The following is a 22,641-nucleotide window of genomic DNA, read 5'->3' on the forward strand; positions in this document are numbered from 1 at the left end:
CCAGTGTCCTTGTCCTCACAGTGAGATGCAGCCACCCCTGCCTCTTTTGGAGACCCTCCAACACTAGCAGGTTGGTGTGGTTCAGTCTTCTATAGGGTCACTGCTTCTTTCCCTGGGTTCCAATGCACACACTACTTTGTGTGTGCTCTCCAAGAATGGAGTCTCTGTTTCCTCCAGCCCTGTCAAAGTCCTGCAATCAAATCTCACTAGCCTTCAAAGTTTGATTGTCTAGGAATTCCTCCTCTCGTTGCCCGACCCCCAGGTTGGGAAGCCTGTCATGGGACTCAGAACCTTCATTCAAGTGGGTGGAATTCTGTGGTATAAGTGTTCTCCCATTTGTGAGTCACCCACCCAGCAGTTATGAGATTTGATATTATTGTGATTGCGCCCTTCCTCCCATCTTCCTGTGGCTTCTCCTTTGTCTTTGGATGTAGGGTATCTTTTTTGGTGAGTTCCTGTATCTTCCTGTCAATGATTGTTCAGCAGTTAGTTGTGATTCCTGTGCTCTCTCAAGAGGGAGTGAGAGCACGTCCTTCTACTCCGCCATCTTGAACCAGTCTCTCTTTAATCAGTTTTAATTGGGTAAACAACTCAATTATTGCACATAGAATTCTTTGCATATTTGGATATGAAACCTTCATCAGGTATATGTTTTGTGAATATTTTCTCCCAGGGCATGGCTCGCTCTTTTATTTCCTTAATGGTGTTTTTGAAGAGCAAAACTTTTTATTGATCTAGGTTAAAATGATATTTTCCTATATTTTCTTATAGAAGTTATATAGCTTTATATTTAAGTCTATGATCCATTTCAAATACATTTCTCTGTGTGGTGTGAGATAGGGCTCAAGGTTCATTCATTATCTGTACAGATATGCCATTATTCTAGCACCGTTTGTTGAAAAAAACTATTTTTTCTTCGTTCATTGCCTGATGCCTTTTCAAACATCAGTTGGATATGTACACACATGGACACACATTTATGGATTTCTATTCCCTTCATCTTCATGTCCATTCTTCTGTCAATGTCACACAATCTGGATTACTTTAACATTATAGAAAAATCTTGAAATTAGATTGTCTTCCAAATAATTTTCTTATTAAAACTCTTTTTGCTATTCCAACTTCTTTTCTTTACATTTTAGATTCAGTTTTTGATTTCTATTAAGGAAGTGGAATTGTGATTAGATCGATTTGGGGAGAGTTTACATCCTAAAAATATTGTTTTACAATCCATGAATATGGTATATCTCTAAATTTATTTAGATCTTTAAAAATTTAACTCAGTTATATTATGTAGTTTTTAGTGTAACAATCTTGCACTTTTTTCATTGAATTTATTAGTAGTATATAGAAAGAATATTGATTTTTTAAATATTTACATCATATACTACAGTCTTGCTAAATGCATGTATTCTAGCAGGGGGTTTGTTTGTTTTGGTTTTTTTGTTTTGGGGGGTTTTTTTGGTAGAGTCCTTAGGATTTTCAAGTTCATAATCACATGAACAGCCATAATAACAGCTTTAAACCTTTCCAAGCTTCGTGCCTTGTGTTTCTTATTTTTAACTTGTTGCATTGACTAGAACATTCAATACAATATTAAAGAGAAATGATTAAAGAAGACACCCTTGCTTTGTTCTCAAGGAAAAGGCATCCAGTAATTCACCAATTAATATAATGTTAAATATAAATTTTTGATAGATGCCTTTTATCAGCTTAAAGTAAGTTCCACCTCCTTTTTTTTATGTGAATGTTTTTATAGTTCTTGATACCTACATATTGCCAAATACATTCAAGAAGGGTAGTACACATTAACTGTAGGACTAGTAATGTATGACAGAATTTTCATGGTGAAATAAGTTCCCTAGTTTGCTGAGTTTTTATTTTGTCAAATGCTTTTCCTACATTTATTGATATAATCATATGGTTTTGCACCTTTATTCTTTTAATGTGACAGTTTCCGTGGATTTACTTTTTTTAATGTTAACCCAACATTACATTTTGGAAAAATACTCATTTGGCCATGATGTAGTACCTTTTATATATTGCTGGATTTGATATGCTAATATTTTGTTGAGGATTTTTATGTCTGTGTTCATGAGCGATACTAGTTTGTAATTTTACTTTATTGTAATAGCTTAATCAGGTTTTGGTATCACATGGTAACATAAAATGAGTTGAGAAGAGGTCACTCCTCTTCTATTTACTGAAAACTTGTCTAAAATTAGTAGTATAGCTTCCTTAAATATGATAAAATATACCAGTGAAGCTATCTGATCAGTTTTCTTTGTGGGGATGTTTTGATTATGAATTTAATTTCTTTAATAGATATGAGGCTATTCATATATTTCCTGTTCTTCTTGAGTCAGTTTTTTTTTTTTTTTTTTTTTTTTTTTTTTTTTTTTGCGGTACGCGGGCCTCTCACCGTTGTGGCCTCTCCCATTGCGGAGCACAGGCTCCGGACACGCAGGCCCAGCGGCCATGGCTCACGGGCCCAGCCGCTCCGCGGCATGTGGGATCTTCCCGGACCAGGGCACGAACCCACGTCCCCTGCATCGGCAGGCGGACTCTCAACCACTGCGCCACCAGGGAAGCCCTTGAGTCAGTTTTAACCAGTTATATTTTCCAAGCAATGTGTGCATTTCATTTCATCTTAGTTATTGAATAGGGTGGCATAAAGTTGTTTATGAGATAGCCTTAATATTCTTTTACTATCTGTAGCATCTACAATGATATCCCCTCTCTGATTCTTGATATTCATAAATTTTCCCTTTTTCTTAGTTTGTCTTGGATAGGAGTTTATCAATTTTATTAATATTTTCAAAGAGCTGACTTTTATGTTTCTTTTGTATTTTTATTGTTATCTATTTCATGGATTTCTACTCTTTATTGTTTCCTTCTTTCTACTTGCTTTATATCTAGTGTGTTCTTATTTTTCTAGCTTCATAAAATGGAATATTATGTCATTGACTTTCTTTTTTTTGGCCATGCTGTGCATCATGTGGGATCTTAGTTCCTCGACTAGGGATTGAACCTGTGCCGCCTGCATTGGGAGCATGATATCTTAACCACTGGACCACCAGGGAAGTTCCATTATGTCATTGACTTTAAACTTTTCTTCTTTTCTAGTAAAAGTATTTAAGCACTTGCCTTCTGTATCCCTCAAATCTTAATAGGTTATATTTTCGTTATCATTCATTTCAAAATGCTATTAGTTTCTCTTGTGATTTTTTTTGACCCATGAGTTACTTAGAAGTATGTTATAAAACTTCCAAATACTTTAGATTTTTCTAGATATCTTGTTTTTTATTTTCAATTTAACTCCATTGTGGTTACATACTCTATAAGTGTTTATTCTTTTGAAATATATTAAAATTTATTTTATGACTCAACATGATTTATCTTGGTCAGTATTCCATGTGCACTTTTAAATATTCATATTCTGCTATTGAGTATAATGTTCTGTACATGTCAATTAAATCAAATTGACAAGTAGTGTTGTTCAGATCTTATGTAGCCTACTAAATTTTTTTCATTTTTTTCCTATCAATTGATAATGAGATGTTAAAATCTCCAAATATGATTGTGCATTTCTTTACTTCCTTCTTTACCCTTATGAGTTTTGCTATGTGTATTTGGAAACTATTTTAGATACATATATTTGGGGCTGTTAGGGATGTTTCATGATTTGCCCCTTTAATCATGATAAAATATTTTAATCATGATGAAATATATCTTTTTATCTCTGGTTCTACTCCTTTTCTTAACATCTACTTTATTTGACATTATATAATCACTCTAGCCTTCCATGTGTACTGTTTGCTTGGCTTATCACCTTCCATTCTCTATGTCAACCTATTTATTCTTTTACATTTAAAGTATGACTCCTTAGCGTTGACATATATACACTACCAAATGTAAAATAGATAGTTTGTGGGAAGCAGCTTCATAGCACAGGGAGATCAGTTTGGTGCTTTGTGACCACCTAGAGGGGTGGGATAGGGAAGGTGGGAGGGAAATGCAAGAGGGAGGGGATGTGGGGATATGTGTATACATATAGCTGATTCACTTTGTTATACAACAGAAACTAACGCAACACTGTAAAGCAATTATACTCCAATAGACATGTTAAAAAGAATAAAAATAAAGTATGACTCTTGTAAACAACATATGGCTTGGGATTTGCATTTTTCTCTAGCCTGACAATCTCCCTTCCATTTGATTTGAGTGTTTAATTCACTTTAATTAATTAATTAATTAATTTTAACATCTTTATTGGAGTATAATTGCTTTACAATGGTGTGTTAGTTTCTGCTTTATAACAAAGTGAACCAGTTATACATATACATATGTTCCCATATCTCTTCCCTCTTGCGTCTCCCTCCCTCCCAACCTCCCTATCCTACCCCTCTAGGTGGTCACAAACCACCGAGCTGATCTCCCTGTGCCATGCAGCTGCTTCCCACTAGCTATTTATTTTACGTTTGGTAGTGTATATATGTTCATGCCACTCTGTCACTTTGTCACGCTTACCCTTCCCCCTCCCCATATCCTCAAGTCCATTCTCTAGTAGGTCTGTGTCTTTATTCCCATCTTACCCCTAGGTTCTTCATGACCTTTTTCTTTTTTCTTCTTAGATTCCATATATATGTGTTAGCATACGGTATTTGTTTTTCTTTTTCTGACTTACTTCACTCTGTATGACAGACTCTAGGTCCATCCACATCTCTACAAATAACTCAATTTCATTTCTTTTTATGGCTGAGTAATATTCCATTGTATATATGTGCCACATCTTCTTTATCCATTCATCTGTTGATGGACACTTAGGTTGCTTCCACGTCCTGGCTATTGTAAATAGAGCTGCAATGAACATTTTGGTACATGACTCTTTTTGAATTATGGTTTTCTCAGGGTATATGCCCAGTAGTGGGATTAGGATTGCTGGGTCGTATGGTAATTCTATTTTTAGTTTTTTAAGGAACCTCCTTACTGTTCTCCATAGTGGCTGTATCAATTTGCATTTCCACCAACAGTGCAAGAGTGTTCCCTTTTCTCCACACCCTCTCCAGCATTTATTGTTTCTAGATTTTTTGATGATGGCCATTCTGACTGGTGTGAGATGATATCTCATTGTAGTTTTGATTTGCATTTCTCTAATGATTAATGATGTTGAGCATTCTTTCATGTGTTTGTTGGCAATCTGTATATCTTCTTTGGAGAAATGTCTATTTAGGTCTTCTGCCCATTTTTGGATTGGGTTGTTTGTTTTTTTGTTATTGAGCTGCATGAGCTGCTTGTAAATTTTGGAGATTAATCCTTTGTCAGTTGCTTCATTTGCAAATATTTTCTCCCATTCTGAGGGTTGTCTTTTGGTCTTGTTTATGGTTTCCTTTGCTGTGCAAAAGCTTTGAAGTTTCATTAGGTCCCATTTGTTTATTTTTGTTTTTATTTCCATTTCTCTAGGAGGTGGGTCAAAAAGGATCTTGCTGTGATTTATGTCATAGAGTGTTCTGCCTATGTTTTCCTCTAAGAGTTTGATAGTGTCTGACCTTACATTTAGGTCTTTAATCCATTCTGAGTTTATTTTTGTGTATGGTATTAGGGAGTGTTCTAATTTCATACTTTTACATGTACCTGTCCAGTTTTCCCAGCACCACTTATTGAAGATGCTGTATTTTCTCCACTGTATATTCTTGCATCCTTTATCAAAGATAAGGTGTCCATATGTGCGTTGGTTTATCTCTGGGCTTTCTATCCTGTTCCATTGATCTATATATCTGTTTTTGTGCCAGTACCGTACTGTCTTGATTACTGGAGCTTTGTAGTATAGTCTGATTTAATTTATTATTGAAACTATTGGATTTAGGTCTAACATTTTGCTTTTCTTTTTTTCCTTCCTGCTAATCATATCTATTCTTTGTTCCTGTTTCTCCTTTTCTACTTTTATTGGGAGGGGAAAGGGAGAATAATAATTTTTTTCAATTTTTTAAAAATTCCTCTAATATTTTATTAGCTATACCTTTTTGCATTTCCTTTAGTGATTTCTGTAGGGATTATAATATGCTTTCCTAACTTATTAAAGTCTTATTATATAATACTAACATTGTGTGATTTTATGTAGACTGTAAGAACTTTTATACTGTATAGGTATATTCTCCGTTCTTTTTGATATTATTGTCATATACATTACAGCTAAGTGCATTATAAATCCCATGCTTTAAACATTCATATATCTTTTAATGACATTAAGAGAAGAATAAGAACATAGAGAGTTTTATATTTATTCACATATGTACTATTTCTGATGCTCTTCATTTCTTAGATCCAGATTTCCATCTAATATCATTTTCTTTCAACCCAAAAGTGCAGGTCTGCTAACAACAAATTTTCCCTGTTTTTGTTTATCTGAAAATGTTGTTTCTCCCTCCTTTATTTGAAGGTTATTTTCATGCGATGCAGAATTCTAGGATGACACTTTGGGTTTGTTTTGTTTTGTTTTTTCCTTTTAGCACTTTAAGGATATTGTTCTATCTTCTAGCTTTCATTGTTCTTATGAGAAGTTAACTGTTAAAATCATTATTTTTTATGTAATTGACATTTCATCTGGTTGTTTGCAAGGTTGTCTTTATCTTTGGTTTTCAACAGTTTGACTGTGATCTGTGGGTCAAACTTTTTCATCAAATTTGGAAATATTCTGACATTGTTTCTTTGACATATATTTTTTCAAATATTTTTTCTACCCCATTCTCAGTCTCTTCTTCTGCAACTTCAGTTATGTTTGTTAGGCAGTTTAATATTGTCTCTAAAATCTCTGGGACTCATCATTTTTCTTCAATCTTTTTTTCCCTATGTTCTTCAAATTGGGTCATTTTTGTTGATTCTTCCATTAATTTCACTTATTCTTTAACCTCTCATCTCCATTTTCCAATTTTTATTTCGGTCACTTTAATTTCCAGCCAGAGAGTTTCTATCTCTTTCTGCTAAGACTGCCTGTCTTTTCATTCATTTAAACCATGTTCTCCTTTATGTCCATCAATATATTTATAACAGCTGGTTTAAATAAAGTCTTTTATCTGCTAGGTCCAACATTTGGGGCATCTTTTGGTTGATTTTAATTGATATTTTTCTTAACTATGGATCACATATTTTTTCTTTTTGTGTCTGACAATTTATATTGTACTCTGGGTATTATGGATGATACATTTAGAGATGCGGATTTTATTATCATTCTCTAAAGAATGTTGATTTTTGCTCTTCTCAGCAATTCAATCACCTCCTATTCACCTTGAACTTGGATAGGTTTGGTTATATACTTTGTAAGGACAGTTCTCTGGAAAGCCTGAAGTGCTTCCCAAGCCCCTCTAAATTGGTAAGAATCAATCTCCAAACTTTTTTGTCCCTGTGCATTTTGCTATAGCTTGATTTTGGGCTTTGTTAGAGCTTTACAGTAAGCCTTTATCCAGGATATGGACTTTCTAGTGTCTCAGGGGACATTAACAGTATCTTCCATTCTGGGTCAGAACTCCAGTTTCTCTCAGCATTGCCCAATTTGTATTATTTCTGTATTTATATTCTGCTTTCATCATTGTAGCAGCCAATGTTTGTTAAGTCTTGCAGTGAAAAAGAAAACAGGCAATAGAGAAAATCTGTAAAGCTAAAAGTTGACTTTTTGAAAATGTAAATAAAATCAATAAGCCTTTTCAAGATGATCAACCTATTATTGAGAGGAAAACAAATTATCAGTATCAGGAATGAAAAAGAAGTTATCACCATAGATTCTAACAATATTTTTAAAGTAATTAAAGAATATTATGAATAATTTTTGTAAGCACGTTTGATAACTTAAATGATATAAATTCCTTGAAATTGATGATATACCAAAATTGATACCAAAAAATTAGAGAATCTGAATAGCCCTCTGTTAAACAAATTTCATTTTTAATTAAGAAATGTCCCATGAATAAAACTACAGTCACAACCCCATAAGACTTCACTCATGAATTCTACCAAACACCTAAAGAAGAAATATCAATCTTACACAAATTCTTTCAAAGACTAGAGCAGGGTTTTTCAGCCTTGGTACTCTTGACATTTTGGACTAGATAATAGCTTGGGGTGAGGTTGTGGGGTGATGGTGGTCTGTCCCGTACATTGCAGGATGTTTAGCAACATCCCTCTCTTTTACCCATTAGCAACCCCCACAACTGTGACAATCAAAAACCCTCCAGACATTGCTAAATGTCCCCTGTGTGGCAAAATCCTCTTCTTCTACCCCACTTGAGAACCATTGGACTAGAGGAAGAAAGAACTTTTCCCAACTCCTTTTATGATACCTAAACCAGGTAAAAGCATGAGAAGAAAAGAAATGACAGACTAATCTTCCTCATGAACATAAATGCAAAACAAAAAAAGTTCCTTAACAAAATATTAGCAAATTAAGTCCTGGAATATATAAATATATATATAATCCAGCTTGACTAAACAGAGTTTATCCCAGGAATGCAGAGTTGGCTTAACATTTGAAGATCAATCAATGTGATTTGCCATGTTAACATAGTAAGGAAGAAAAACACCTTTTCAAACAGATGCAAAAAACTCTTCCAATGCTCATTTTTTAAAAATGACTTCTTATAAAGCTAGAAATCAGATAGAGCATATAGATAAAGATACATCTCTTTAGTGATGAACACTTAGGAATAAGGTAAGGATGTTCACTCTTACCACTTCTATTCAGCATTGTACTAGAAGTCCTAGCTGATGTGATTGGGCATGAAAAATATTAGAAATACATAAGTAAAACTGTCTTTATTGTTAAATAATATGATTGTCTACATAGAAAAATCCTAAGGAACCTACCCCAAAACTGCTAGAATTATTAAGTCAATTTAACACAACCACAGAGTTCAAGTTCAATGTATAAAAATCAAATTTATTTTCATATGATAGCTATATATTAGCTATTTATCAATGGAATAGAGTCCAAAAATAAACCCACACAGTCATATGTTTGACTGCGTTTTGACAAAGGTATGAAGCATTCTGTGGAAAAAGGAAAGTCTTTTAAATAAATAATGCTGGATATACTGCATATAGATATGAAAAAAATTAACCTTGAACCCAGCCTAACATCATACCCCAAATTTATTTGATCATGGGGTTGGAGCTTGATCCACAGAGGAGGGCAGCTTGGCACTGAATGTCAGAGCTTGTGCAGGGTGGGGAGTGCTTTCATCCTGGTGATTGTATTGGTGTAGGGTGTTGGAGGTTGAACAAAATGAGGATGGTATCCATGTGGAGGTCAGCCATGCATGGGGTCTTGAGAGCCTGAGATAGGAGGGCTTTCTCACAGCAGAGGTAGCCCACTCAGAGCTTAGTGGGGAGAGTGCCTATACAGAGGTGTGTTGGCAGAAACACCTGGAGCGATGTGGTGGTGACTGACAAGGGAGGGAGGGGAAGGGATCATGGCAGTGGTGATGGAATACGGTTTTCATACAAAATGAGTAAGTAATTGTATTAAGGAAAACGGTAGCCAAGTTTTTTCACTGTTACAGAATGGAGTTACATATACGGAAAGGTAGAAAACTAAAATGAACCCTGTTGGTTTGGAATTGAAGACATTAGTGTAAACTCATGATTTTCAATATATTTCTAGATATATAAATAAACATATGTGTATATACATACCTACATGCATATAGTCTCTTGCTCTGTGAGAACTTAGGCAGAGTGATAATCCAATTCCATTAGCTCTTTTTTTTTTTTTTTTTTAACTAAAAGATACTAGATCTCCTTGAAGAAATGGCTGATTCCATGACTGAGCCAGAAACTGGATGATACAGCAATTGTTTAGACATGGCATGACTAGCGCCCAAATTTGGCCACTGGAAAAAGGAAGGAAAGATTTAATACATGTTTCCCCATCCTAGATTTTATAGTCTTCTAAATCGAGGACGTGTTCCCCTTCATTTTTTGTTAAGTGACTCATGCCAAAATCTGAGTAATTTGTATTGATTTTTCTCTCTTGTACTTTCATTCTCTTAAAAGTCTACCTTTCCTTCCCTAACACCCCTTTCCTTCCTGCTGCCCCTAGGATTTCCTAAAGGTGCCTTACCAAACACCTATTTCATAGAAAATAAACTCTTTTCATCCTCAGCCTTTTCACACACAAAAAATATTTTCATTCTTGGCCATAAGTTAGTGATTTTCAGCACTGACTGGACATTGGGATTACCTGTGGAGCTTTAAGAAAAAAGGACAAGAGAGGGTGAGAGAGGGAGGCACATAATGCAGCTCACTCCAGATGGATTCATTCCATTTCTAAGAATGGGTAGGACAGCCCATCGCTCTTTTAAAAATTTTCCCACGTAATTTTAATGTATAGCAGGCTGTGAATCACTGCCTAAATTTGGCATCTTTTCTGAGAATGCTACTATCCAGGCCATTCTTTCTGTCACATTTGGCAAACAACAGAGACAGTAGTGCCAGCATTTCCTGTTCTCCTCATTCCAACATCTCAAACTTTTAACTAGTTTACTCTCTAGTGAACCTCCTTGTTTATGTGAATCTCAGGGTATCTGGCCTTACAGTCCATCCTTCCTTTTCTTTGTTTTCCATTGTGATCTCACTAGGAACTTGACATCCACTCACTCACTTCCTCCCCGACATCTCCTAACCCCATTCTGTGAGATTCCAGTATTCACGTGGTTGATCTCTCCGTTGCCATAGCTAAAGAGATTTGTCTTCCGTGGTTCACTCGTTTTCTTTAGCCGTATTGTCCCTGGCCCCATCCGGAGCTTGCTTTCCCCTGCTGTGGTTCCATCTCAGAAATCGCTAGCTGGTACCCCCTTCATAGTTCACCTCTTTCACTTGGGTCTGTTCATGTTCTCATTTCTCATATAGACTATACCAAGTGTTTTGTTTGTTTTTCTTGTTTTGTTTTATCTTAAAGAGACCTCTAAATCCTTCATTTCTCCCCTTTTTTTTTCCAGTCTTTCGGGCCCCTCTTTGTCTCACTTTCTTCCCCATGTACATTCTGGACCAAATGGTTGACCTAAACTATTCCCTTATTAGCGTACAAGTTTCCCTTGACCTCTAGTCTGCCGCACCCTATACAAAAAATCCTAACCCTGGATCAAGCTCTCAGGCTGCTTTCTCTGCTTTTACATCTGTGCACCTGAGCCCAGATACAAATTTATGATTTCTAATTCTGTTATAGCCCTAAACGTTGCAGGACAGTCTTGTTTTTGTTCTTGGTCATTTTTACCTTGAATTCCCTAAATACCTTCTCTAAATCATCACTTTTCTCAATACCCATTTCTTTCACCTACAGGAATGAATTTACCTCCTCCTTCACCAATGAAATTGAAAGTAAAGCACATGCTTTCTCAAGTCAGTCAGCCAACAAGCAAAAAACTGCAGGGTTATTGATCCAATTGCTCTCTTGAAATATCTTTCCAGATGTTTCATAGGCACCTCAAGCTACATTTAATCCCCCCACCACCACCTTCTCTATATTGCTTATCCACCCAAATTCTGCCACTCATTCTCACTCACTCCTGTCCCTCACTTTTCACATTCAAACACGTATCAAATTCTGCCAATTTTAAATCCTAAGTGTATTTTAAAAGTTGTCTCCTTCCCATTCCTACCACTGCTTCTCTATTTAGACCCTCATCATCTCTCATCACAGCTATTTCAGCAGCCTTCCCACTCATCCAATCCATTCTCTAAATTGTGCCAGGGCAATTCTTCATAAATTCAAGTTGTATCATGTCATTTTTCTCCTTAGAGCCCTTCAATGACTTTGCTTTGCCAACAAAATAAAGTTCAAGCCCCTTGACATGGAAAACCAAACCTTTTATGTTCTGACCCAGCCCATCTGTCTTGCTTCATCTCACACTTATCCCCACCCAATACCCCAAACTCAATGCTATAACAGTTAACAGTATACCAAATGATTTAACTTGCCCAAAATATATGCTGAAGTTTTACTAATTAGTATAGTTGCTAACACTATTCTCTTCTGCCTTCCATCCTACTATCCTTCCTTATCCCCTGCTTATCCACCAAGACTTAGTTTGAAAGCTTCAGGAATTTCCCTTCAGTTATTCAAATACAGTTAGATGCCCTGCCTTTGTGCTCCCTTAAACACCACACATATTCCTGAGTCATAACTTGTATCATATCATATTAAAAAAAATCTGTTTCCATGTCTGTCTCCGCCATTAAAATCACTTGGAGAGCAGGAACCAGGTCTTGCTGGTTTGTATACCTAGCACCTAGCACATAACAAGTCCTCAGTAAATATTTCTTTTCCCTATTTGCCCACCCCAGCCCCTTCATACATATGAGTATGTCCTCAATAAATATCTAAGGAATATATAAATGAATGATTGATTTGGCAATTTATTGAACAAGAATAAGGAAAGCAGAATTTGAGACAGCTGAAGTTTTTCATCTGAGTAGCAGGGAGGATGGTGATACATTAAATGAGAATGGAAACAGATAAAGGAACAGGTTTCAAGATAAAGATTATTCATTGCTTTGGCCTGAGTTGATTTTGGGAGGTAGGACAAGGCATCTCTTCACAGCTTTTCAACAGATACTTGAAGAGGTCAGCAGTTTTGGAGAACATTGTGGGCTAGATGAATCTATTTAGAAATCATAATTGAAGATACAGTGGTGTGACAGGGATCACTAAGAAAGTGCTAAGGGAGGAAGAGAAGAAGGACAAGGGCAGAATCATCAGGAATGTCTGCATTTAGGGGAAGGGAAGTACAAGAGCTCCCAATAAAAGAATATGAGCAGCAGCCTCCTAAAACTAGAAAACCAATCAAGATATATGTCATGAACTCCAAGGGAAATAAGTTTTAAGGAAGGAGTCAGTTGCCTTGAAGTAGTCTTATAACAAGCAAGATGGTTGAAAGAGAATATGCCACTAGATTTGTTCTTTAAAAAATAGTTTTAGTAGGCATATCTGTTAAAATTATTGTTTTCTGGAAGTTTGGCAAAGAAGGGAAGGAGAGAAGATGGTAACATAAAGGAGATGGTGAAATTTTTTGTTTTATAATTACGAAAGTGCATGCCTATTGGAAGAAATTTAAACATTCAGAAGTATATAAATTAAATTATAAAAATCGTTCCCTCAGTAACTCTGTTCTACTTTTCTGATTTGTTATTTATCCATCCAGAACTTAAAAAATATTTTTTGTATATTTTTGTTTTTACAAAAATGAGATCATATTATATATTCTATTATTGCAAATTGCCCTTTTTTTACTTAATAGTATGTCATGAAGTTTATTCACAGTAGTATAGAGAACTACCTCATTCTTTTTTTCTCTGTTTTCATTTATTTTATTTATTTATTTTATAAATGATGATAGTAGGATTTTATTTATTTATTTATTTTTAATGTATTTATTTATTTATTTATTTTGGCTGCATTGGGTCTTCATTGCTCCACACTGGCTTTCTCTAGTTGTGGCAAGTGGGGGATCCTCTTCGTTGCAATGCATGGGCTTTTCATTGCGGTTGCTTCTCTTGTTGCGGAGCACAGGCTCTAGGCACCCGGGCTTCAGTAGTTGTGGCTCATGGGCTCTAGAGTGCAGGCTCAGTAGTTGTGGAGCATGGGCTTAGTTGCTCCATGGCATGTGGGATCTTCCCTGACGAGGGTTCAAACCCATGTCCCCTGCATTGGCAGGTGGATTCTTAACCACTGCACCACCAGGGAAGTCCCTATTTATTTTTTTAAATTAAGGTATAGTTTATTTACAATACTGTATTAGTTTCAGGTGTATGAGACAGTGATTCAGAAGTTTTATAGATTATGTTCCATTTATAGTTATTATAAAAGAGACTGTATTCCCTGTGTTGTACAATATATACTTGTAGCTTACTTATTTTATACATAGTAATTTGTACCTCTTAATCCCATGCCCCTATCCTGCCCCTCTCCTCTTCCCTCTCCTCACAGGTAACCACTAGTTCTCTCTATCTGTGAATCTGTTTCTATTTTGTTATAGGCATTCATTTGTTTTAATTTTTAGGTTCCACATATAAGTGATAGCATATAGCATTTGTCTTTCCCTGTCTGACTTATTTCAGTGAACATAATACCCTCCAGGTACATCCATGTTGTTGTAAATGGCAAAATTTCATTCTTTTTTTATGACTGAGTAGTGTTCCGTTGTATATATATACCACATCTTCTTTATCCATTCATCTGTTGATGGACACTTAGGTTGCTTCTATAGCTTGGCTACTGTAAATAATGCTGCTATGACCAATGGGGTGCATGCATCTTTTCAAATTAGTGTTTTCGTTTTCTTCAGATGTATACCCAAGAGTGAAATTGCTAGATCATATGTTGGTTCGATTTTTAGCTTTTTGAGGAGTCTCTATATTGTTTTTCATGGAGGCTGCTCCAATTTACATTCCCACCAGCAGTATACAAGGGTTCCCTTTTCTTCACATCCTTGCCGACATTTGTTGTTTGTTGTCTTTTTGGTGATAGCCATTCTGACAGGTATGAGGTGATATCTCATCGTAGTTTTGACTTGCATTCCTCTGATGATTAGCGGTGTCTTTTCATGTGCCTGTTGACCATCTGTATATCTTCTTTGGAAAAATGTCTATTCAGATCTTCTGCCCATTTTTTAAATTGGGTTGTTTGGGTTTTTTGATGTTAAGTTGTATGAGCTGTTTATATATTTTGATTGTTAACCCCTTATCAGTCATGTCATTTGCAAATATTTCCTCCCATTCAGTGGGTTGTCTTTTCATTTTTTCAGTGGTTTCCTTTGCTGTGCAAAAGCTTTTAAGTTTAATTAGGTCCCATTCATTTATTCTTGCTTTTATTTCCTTTGCCTTTAGAAACAGATCCAAAATAAATATTGCTATGATTTATGTCAAAAGAGTGTTCTGCCCATGTTTTCTTCTAGGAGTTTTATGGCTTCCAGTCTTACATTTAGGTCTTCAATCCATTTTGGATTTATTTTTGTATGTAGTGTGAGAAAATTTTCTAATTCCACTGTTGTTTATGTAATTCTATAGGGTAACTTCTTAAAAGTGAAACTGTAGGAGGTTAGGTGCACTTTTATTTTGTAGTGACAAATCACTCACAGAAGAGTTATCCCAATTTGCAGTTTCCCTAGTACTATACTAAAATCCTCCTGTCCCAGCACTCTCACTGACACTGAGTATTATTATACTTTTCCACTTAAGGGATAGTTTTGGGATTTAGATTTAGGTTTTGATTTTTAATGGAAAGGCTGATCTTATTTGTAATCCTAGGAGAGAATTCATTTGAGAGGAGGAGTTTGTAAGTTATAAGAAAAGGAGATGATTGGCAGGCCATAGTCACAGAGGGAAGGGACCAAAATGGTATCAAGAGTATGAGTAAAAGGTGTGATTTCCTTCTGAGATGTTAATAGAAGAATAGTAGATGGGTAAAGTTGGAAATAAATGAAAGAAGAAATTTTTTTATATAGTCATCTTTATTTCAGGGAAATTAGAACCCAGGTTCCCAGGATGGGATTTGGAATAAAGGTACAGACAAGCTTCTGTGTAAAATGGAGGGAACTATTCAGTATTGGGAGTGATCAACATTGGCTAGTATTGGGAGCTTGGCTGACCTGAGAATGTATGATTTTGGGAAACCCAGTAGTCTTGGTCACATTAACTTTTCTGTAAGAACAAGTAGAGATGTCGTTGTTGGATTTGCCAGGGTTTGGGACTTCTGGGTTGAGGTAAACTTATCTTTCATTAACAGTAATACAGTTTTATTCTCTGTATTTTCCTGTCCCATGAGTAGAAGTTACATTAGCTAAGATATGCATCCACTGGTAGGTCCACAAGGGAAAGTGATCCTTGGGTTCTGGTAAAAAAAATTTTAAGTGTATAAACTTAATACACTGCTTTATTCCCCTGTAAAGCCATACAGCTAATAGTTTGTTTCTTTTCACCACTCTGAACATAAAACCATTTAATGTATTGGTTTTTATTAATAAATTATGATGTGAGCAAACATTACTAAAAATTCTGATCCACACAAAAGGAGCCCAGTGACTTTGATGGGTTTATGTGATTTCAATCCTGGTCAAGGGCCACCTAGCATTCATAATGGATCCAGTAATATTCCATCAACCTATTCTTGTCTAGAGATTGCCTCTGCTGCTGGGGAGTTTAAATATCCTAGTTTTTAGAATGTTAGTTTTTGAATAAGTTATTTTTCTTCATTTTAATTTTCACCTTGTTTATGGTCATGGGGAAGACAAAACTGAAGTATCATGAGTCTATGGTGAACTTAAATTAGAAGGAAGGGGCTGGTAGAATAGTAAGGGATACACATCATCATAACATTTCTCTCTAAAAAATAAAATGTTATAAGAGGAATTGTGCTAATGGTGGGAACATAGTTCATTGGAGAGAACTATGCACATGTTCTAAACTAAACACATATGCACATGTGTTTATTTTCATTAAAATTTCTTTTACTCCATATCTGCCTTGTTGACTTTATAATGAAATTATGTGAGGACAGAGACGAACTCTCCCACAAGCACTATAGTACTATTCCTCACATACCCTGAGTACATAATAAATACTATAACAATTGAAAATGAGAAACACAAATACATTTTGAAGCAAATTGGTGATATTTTCATCCCTCATTCATTTTTAGTACTCGGAAACATTTTAGTTATGCAAGTCTTCTTTTAGCATACTTTTTATTTTTACAGATACTCTGGTTCTTAGTCATACTCTATGGCTTTATTAGCAGTTTTAGGGTCTGAGTCTCATTTCCCCAACCCCAAATATAAACTTTTTGAGGATAAAAACCATTTCTTCTCCAAAATTGTTTTGGCAGAACACAAAATAGACCTTCAGTAAATTATTTAAATTATACATCAATAAAAGATAAGAAAAAGAAAGTTTCTATTGCCATGAATTGCATTTCAATTCATACTGAATGTATATGCCTTTGTGTGATCTATACCCCCTGCTGTGCTGCCTACAGCTCATAAATGTTTATTCTTTTCAGTTTATTGAAGTCAAAATGTGATGTCTGGACGCTTGGAACATCATCATCCAGCAAAAAGTACCAAGACTTCACTAATAATGGAGAGAATAGAAAGGAGAAGAAGACAGTTGGGTTTCAGTCACATATGGAAGATGATGACCTGTGGACAGGTCAAAAGAAAGATGCATATCAGCCCCAAAGAGGTAAGCTCAGCATCTGTAGTAGCAAAACAGGAAGCTCTTGGGGGCAGTTGGTTGCTGATGGCTGCTAGCCATGAGCTCCAGATGATTTCCTATAACCCTGAACAAGAGTTAAATGTGTTACAGACTGACATGGGCCTGCAAGGCCAAAGGTAGCACGTCACCTAGATCAGTGAATTGCATCAACATTTCTCTTAGAACACTCATATGAGAAACTGTCTGATGTGTCCCTCTTTTTGCAAACAGCAAACTGCAAGAATTATTAAGCAGTAAATGTGGTCATAGACATAAAATAATGCTTAAAGCAAATAAAGAGGACAAGAAACTGAACATAAGTCTTTGCTGGGAAAGTAAACTCTAATAACTACAGTTAATCCTCGATTAACTGGAAATAAAAGGAGGGTGGAGGAGAGGTCATTGCGTCTAAAACAGAATCTCATACGTCTTAAGCCTATATTGCCTAGCAGTCTTTGAAGTGCCAATAATCCTTCCTATTTTATATATCGTAGATATTTTAAAAGAAATCAATTATAAATAACTATGTGAAAGGTTGAGTGAGGCAGTCAAATTTAATTGCATTTCTCAGTTGTTTCTGGAGTGACTTTTGGCTTAAATCTCTCCTGGAATCGTTAAAGGAGGGACTCTGGGACAGAATGGAACAAGTCTGAGCTTCATCAGTCAGAAATGATGTACAGAAAACAAAGGGCACAAAAGGTCTCAGAGCCCCCTTCTGCTCACGCCTCTTTCCCAGACATCTTTTGTTCCTGCTCACAACCATTTACCCTGATTTCCTCCTTGTTTACCTCTTATTTTACTGGGCTAGCTAGCACTGCCCACTGCTAGTGGTAATCAACCAACTTTTCATAATCTCTCTAACCACGTTCACATTTATTTATTTGAGAATTGAGCAGTGCTTTATGAGATCTTACAGGTATACTACTCTCTACCTTTCCTCATGAGCTGCCAACTTTGTCATGTTTTTTGGTTTTAATTATGATTAATCTAGAAATCGCTTAGTCCTCTCCCAGATAACTGAGAGATGATAATTAGTCCAAGCTTCAGAAGGGAGACTATCCACAATTTGAAACAAAAGCAAAGGTACATTTTTGTTTGACATAGGGTAAAAGTTCTGCAGACCTCTGTTGTTTTAGGACAACTTAGAACAACTTCTGTCTTTTTAGACTTTGCTAACAGAAACAAAACTGAAATTGAGGAGACTTAGTATCTGAGATGGCATCTTCTCTACTTTCTCTATTAATAGTCCTTCAGAGATGGGAAACTCTTACTTTTGGCTCCCTCTATTCTTAGTCATTGCACTTTGGAGAGTGGAGAACCAGTCAGAATTGGTGTGGTAGTTACACTGCAAGGCTCAACATAGTCTTCTATTAACTTGACAATAAATTTGTATTGTGTGTCAGCAGTAAAATAAAATAGCAAAATGAGAAAAATACAGTGTGATAGCAAAGGGACAAATAACTTGTGTTATTGGTTGAGACCGCAGCAACATTAGAAAACTGCAATTGAAAAGGCACTTTGAGAAAGGTATCATCAGGCCAGCCCTGGCCATGGTGGAGGTTAATCTCTCCCAGGCCCAGCTACAGAAGCCAGAAGTCTAGAAAGGGCTTTTGTCCAAAAAAAAAAATCAATTTCTAATTTGAAACAATATCATTTTTGACTAACAGGGGTTCAGAACCCATTACTTTTTGCTGTGTAGTCTGCTGACATTTCAGCACTTTCTGTTGTGCACAATGAGTCCTAATAGTCATTTTATAATGTTACTATACCAATCAATTTAACCAACAGAAAGCTCTTATAATTCTGCAGTTTTCAAGAACAGTTTTCACTCATGGTTTTATTTTTTTTCATTAGTTTTTTTTTTTTTTTCCTTCTCTTTTTTTGGGGGGTGGGGAGGGTTGTAGCATTATAGTGAGAAAAATGGAAAATTTTTCATCTTTTTAAAAGGGTTTTGTTTCAAGGTATTCACAGCAACTATTAACTTTTTCTTCTACTAATAAGAAATGCTATCTTGTATTTTTCTTTTCTTTTATTCTAATATGGAGCCATTAGCAAAATTATGGTATACCTGATCATTGAGGAGCTAAAACTGCCCCTTTGAGCCATTCTGCCCGTTGCAGAGCTGGTGGTATACACAGATCACAGTACAGGGCAAAGTTATTGCATTGGCATTTTTTGTGGGAGACCAACTTTCCAAGGTGTGCTGTAGCAGGATTGGACCCCCTGTTTAGCATGAGTCAATGACCTGACACCAATTACCTAAGTTACAGTGCTTGGTTTAGCATCTCCTTAATTGCTTTCCTCTCTTTAGTATGTCTAAGTTTTAAAATATGTTATTATTCTGTTTTATATCCTTTGTTACTTTTGTTGTCCTTTAATCATTAAGTACTACATAGGACATTTACTGAAGGACCATTAATCTTTATTATCAGTCTCTTTCTCCTTTACCTCTCCTATCCTCCTCACCATTCTGTTGACTTTATTAATACTAAACATGTAAAAAAAAAAAAAAACAGACCTGATTCTTGTCTCAAGAAATAACCTTGTGATTGCAAAAATATCAGTACAGTACAGTATTGTCAGAATTATGCTTAAAATATAAATTGTTTTCCAGTCATAGATGCTTGGAATGTTCTGTCTTAGTTGCTTTTATTGAGCTCTGTGGAACAAGGAGACATTACTTAGGAAAATCCAAACTTGCGTCAATAACTTTTAAGCCAAAGGCATAAATCTAAAAATACCCAATCTTCATTCTTCTTTTTTCCTCCCTACACAGCAGTATTTTTATTCTCTCCTAGCTTGCCTAGAACCTCCCCTTCCTGAACAATCACTGACTCTCTTTTATAAGAGCCCTCAAAGCTGGGAGAATATTTTTTCCTGTTATGCTGATGGGCTGGCAGAGGTTGTGAGGCCACTGAGCATGCATGTTCCAGAATTAATTAGGAAAATACTAACCCAATACTAAAAGCCCAATACTACATTTAGAGCTACCTCCTGTTTATTTCTCTGACATCAATCTCTGACTCCCCTTAACACTTTGAGAGGGTATGAGAGAGGCTGAACCTAGAGTAAGTTGGATTTACCGGATGGTATTGACCATGCCCTTCATTTTGTCTTTCGGGGTTTTATAGGTTATATAACATACAGCAGCTGTCACTGGTTGAGACTCCCTGAGAGACTCCCAAACACATTTTTCTTTTACTGGAAATGAAGGAATGACCTGAAGTGAGAAATAATCTCTGAAGCTCCTAGTTGTTCCTCTACGTGAGCCTGTGCTTGCAATGATGTGAGCGTTATTTGTAGCCCATGTTGGATTAATATTGCAGTCCTGATTAAAGAAATAAGCAAGTAGGAGTATCTAAAGTACAGAAACCATTTCCATCTTGCCTCTAAGGAACATTTATTTATGTTTCTTTTATTATTAGCATTAGCATTATCATTATATGTTTAATCATTAGAAAGGATACCACAATATATTACTTCTGGTTCCCAGTAGTCTGAGCTAAAAGATTTGTTAAAAATTGATACCTTTATCATTAAAACACAGCAGACAAGCATAGTACAGAGCTATGAATAAACCTAAACATGTAGATTAAATCGTCCTGCCCAGCCCACTCAAAAAAAAACTTCAAACGCAAGAGACTAAAATTCAGAGTTGAAGTTGCTATATATCGAATAGTAACTTGAACCAGAGGCTCTACATTTCCTATCCTCTGCAATACAAGTATCTCAAAATACTATATAATTTACCTGCTTATTATGTATGTTTTGTGTCTTCTCCCATGAGAATATAAGAACTCCTTATGTTCACTTTTGTTTCCCCATTTCCTTGAATGTTGCTTAACATGTGGTATTAATGTTTTTGTTTTGTAATGTATTTGTTTAATGAATTAATATATTACAGTTGACCCTTGAACAACTCAGGGTTGAACTACCGAGTCCACTGATATGCGGAGCTTTTTCAGTAGTAAATACTGCAGTTCTAAACAGTCCATGATTGATTGAATCCACGGATGTGGAGGAACCGCCTATACGGAGGGCCTACTCTAAGTTACACTCGCATTAACCCTCACGTTGTTCAAGGGTTGACTGTATAAATATTAATTTTTCTTTTTGTGTCCTTGCCCCATTTTCCCACAACAAGGATCTAATCAATTAGACCTTTTGACCTCAGTCCCTGCAATGATCTAGTGGCTTAAGAAGTGTATGTGCTGGTCCCTTCAAAGTCCTAATGCTGATTGATTGGTAATGTCAAAGTGAGTAGAGTGGGGTCTTAAAAACAGCACTGCTTGAGAGGCAAGAAAAGTGTGGGTTTTTTTTCATTTTCTTTTATTCTAATTGAGGTTTAATTTATATACAATAAAATTGCACAGGACTTAATAGTACAGTTTAATAAGCCTTGACAATTGGATATACCTACATAATTAAGAAATAGTACATTTCCATTATTCATGAAAACTTCCTCACGTTCCTTTCCAGTCATTCCCCGTGAGGCCTCTCTCCTTGGTTTGCAGATGGCTGCCTTCTCAGTGTGTCCTCATTTGCCCTTTTTGCTGTGAATGTGCATTCTTGGTGTGTCTCCCTTTTCTTATAAGGACAAAGAGTCATGTTGGATTAGGGGCCACCCATATGACTTAATTTGACCTTAATTACCTCTTTAAAGGCCCTGTCTCCAAATACAGTCCCATTCTGAGCTGTACTGGGGGTTAGGACTACTGCATATGAATTGCTGGGGGGATGGAGGGTGACACCACAATTCAGTCCATAACAGTTACTCTCTTTCCAATCTTTTTATGCCTTTTATTTCTTCTTATTTCACTGTACTCTCTAGGACTTCTGTTACAATGTAGAATAAAATGGTAAAAGTGGACTTCATGCCTTGTTCCCACTGTCATAGGGAAGGCAGACAGTCTTTCACCATTAAGTATGATTTTAGCTGTAGGCTTTTTGTAAATGCCTTTTATCAGGTTAAGAAAGTTCCATCCTCATTTGCTGAGAGCCTTTGTCGTAATGAGTGTTAAATTTCATCAGATCTTTTCTTTCTGCACCTATTGAGATGATCATGTGTTTTCTTCCTTATTCTGTTAATTTGATGAATTACACTGATTGGGAGATATTGGTGTGTAATATCCTTTTTTTTGTAATGACCTTGTCAGGTTTGGTATCAGAGTTATACTAGTGTCATAAATGAGTCAGGAGTGTGTCAGCAAAAATGGCAGAGTAGGGACTTCCAGGGGCTTGTCCCTTGCCAGAAACACTGAAAAACCTGGCACATACTGTCAGAACCAACATTATCAGAGCTCTGAAAGATGGTGAATGATTTATGGAAACCAAGCAAATTCTTAACCGGAAAAAAAGGTCACTGAAACATGATAGGAGAACTTAATAAAGTTTTAATTTATC

General features: G+C 35.9%; 1 protein-coding gene across 1 annotated transcript in view; it reads left to right on the forward strand.

The window, feature by feature from the left end:
- KIAA1328 (KIAA1328 ortholog) overlaps positions 1 to 22,641 on the forward strand; it is a 385,660-nt gene that overhangs the window by 291,523 nt on the left and 71,496 nt on the right. Inside the window, exon 9 of the mRNA XM_060028920.1 lies at positions 17,045 to 17,226. Coding sequence (XP_059884903.1) covers positions 17,045 to 17,226 — 182 coding nt within the window. The remainder of the gene's footprint in view (positions 1 to 17,044; positions 17,227 to 22,641) is intronic.

This window comes from Delphinus delphis, chromosome 13, assembly GCF_949987515.2.
Source record: "Delphinus delphis chromosome 13, mDelDel1.2, whole genome shotgun sequence".
Classification (NCBI taxonomy): domain Eukaryota; kingdom Metazoa; phylum Chordata; class Mammalia; order Artiodactyla; family Delphinidae; genus Delphinus; species Delphinus delphis.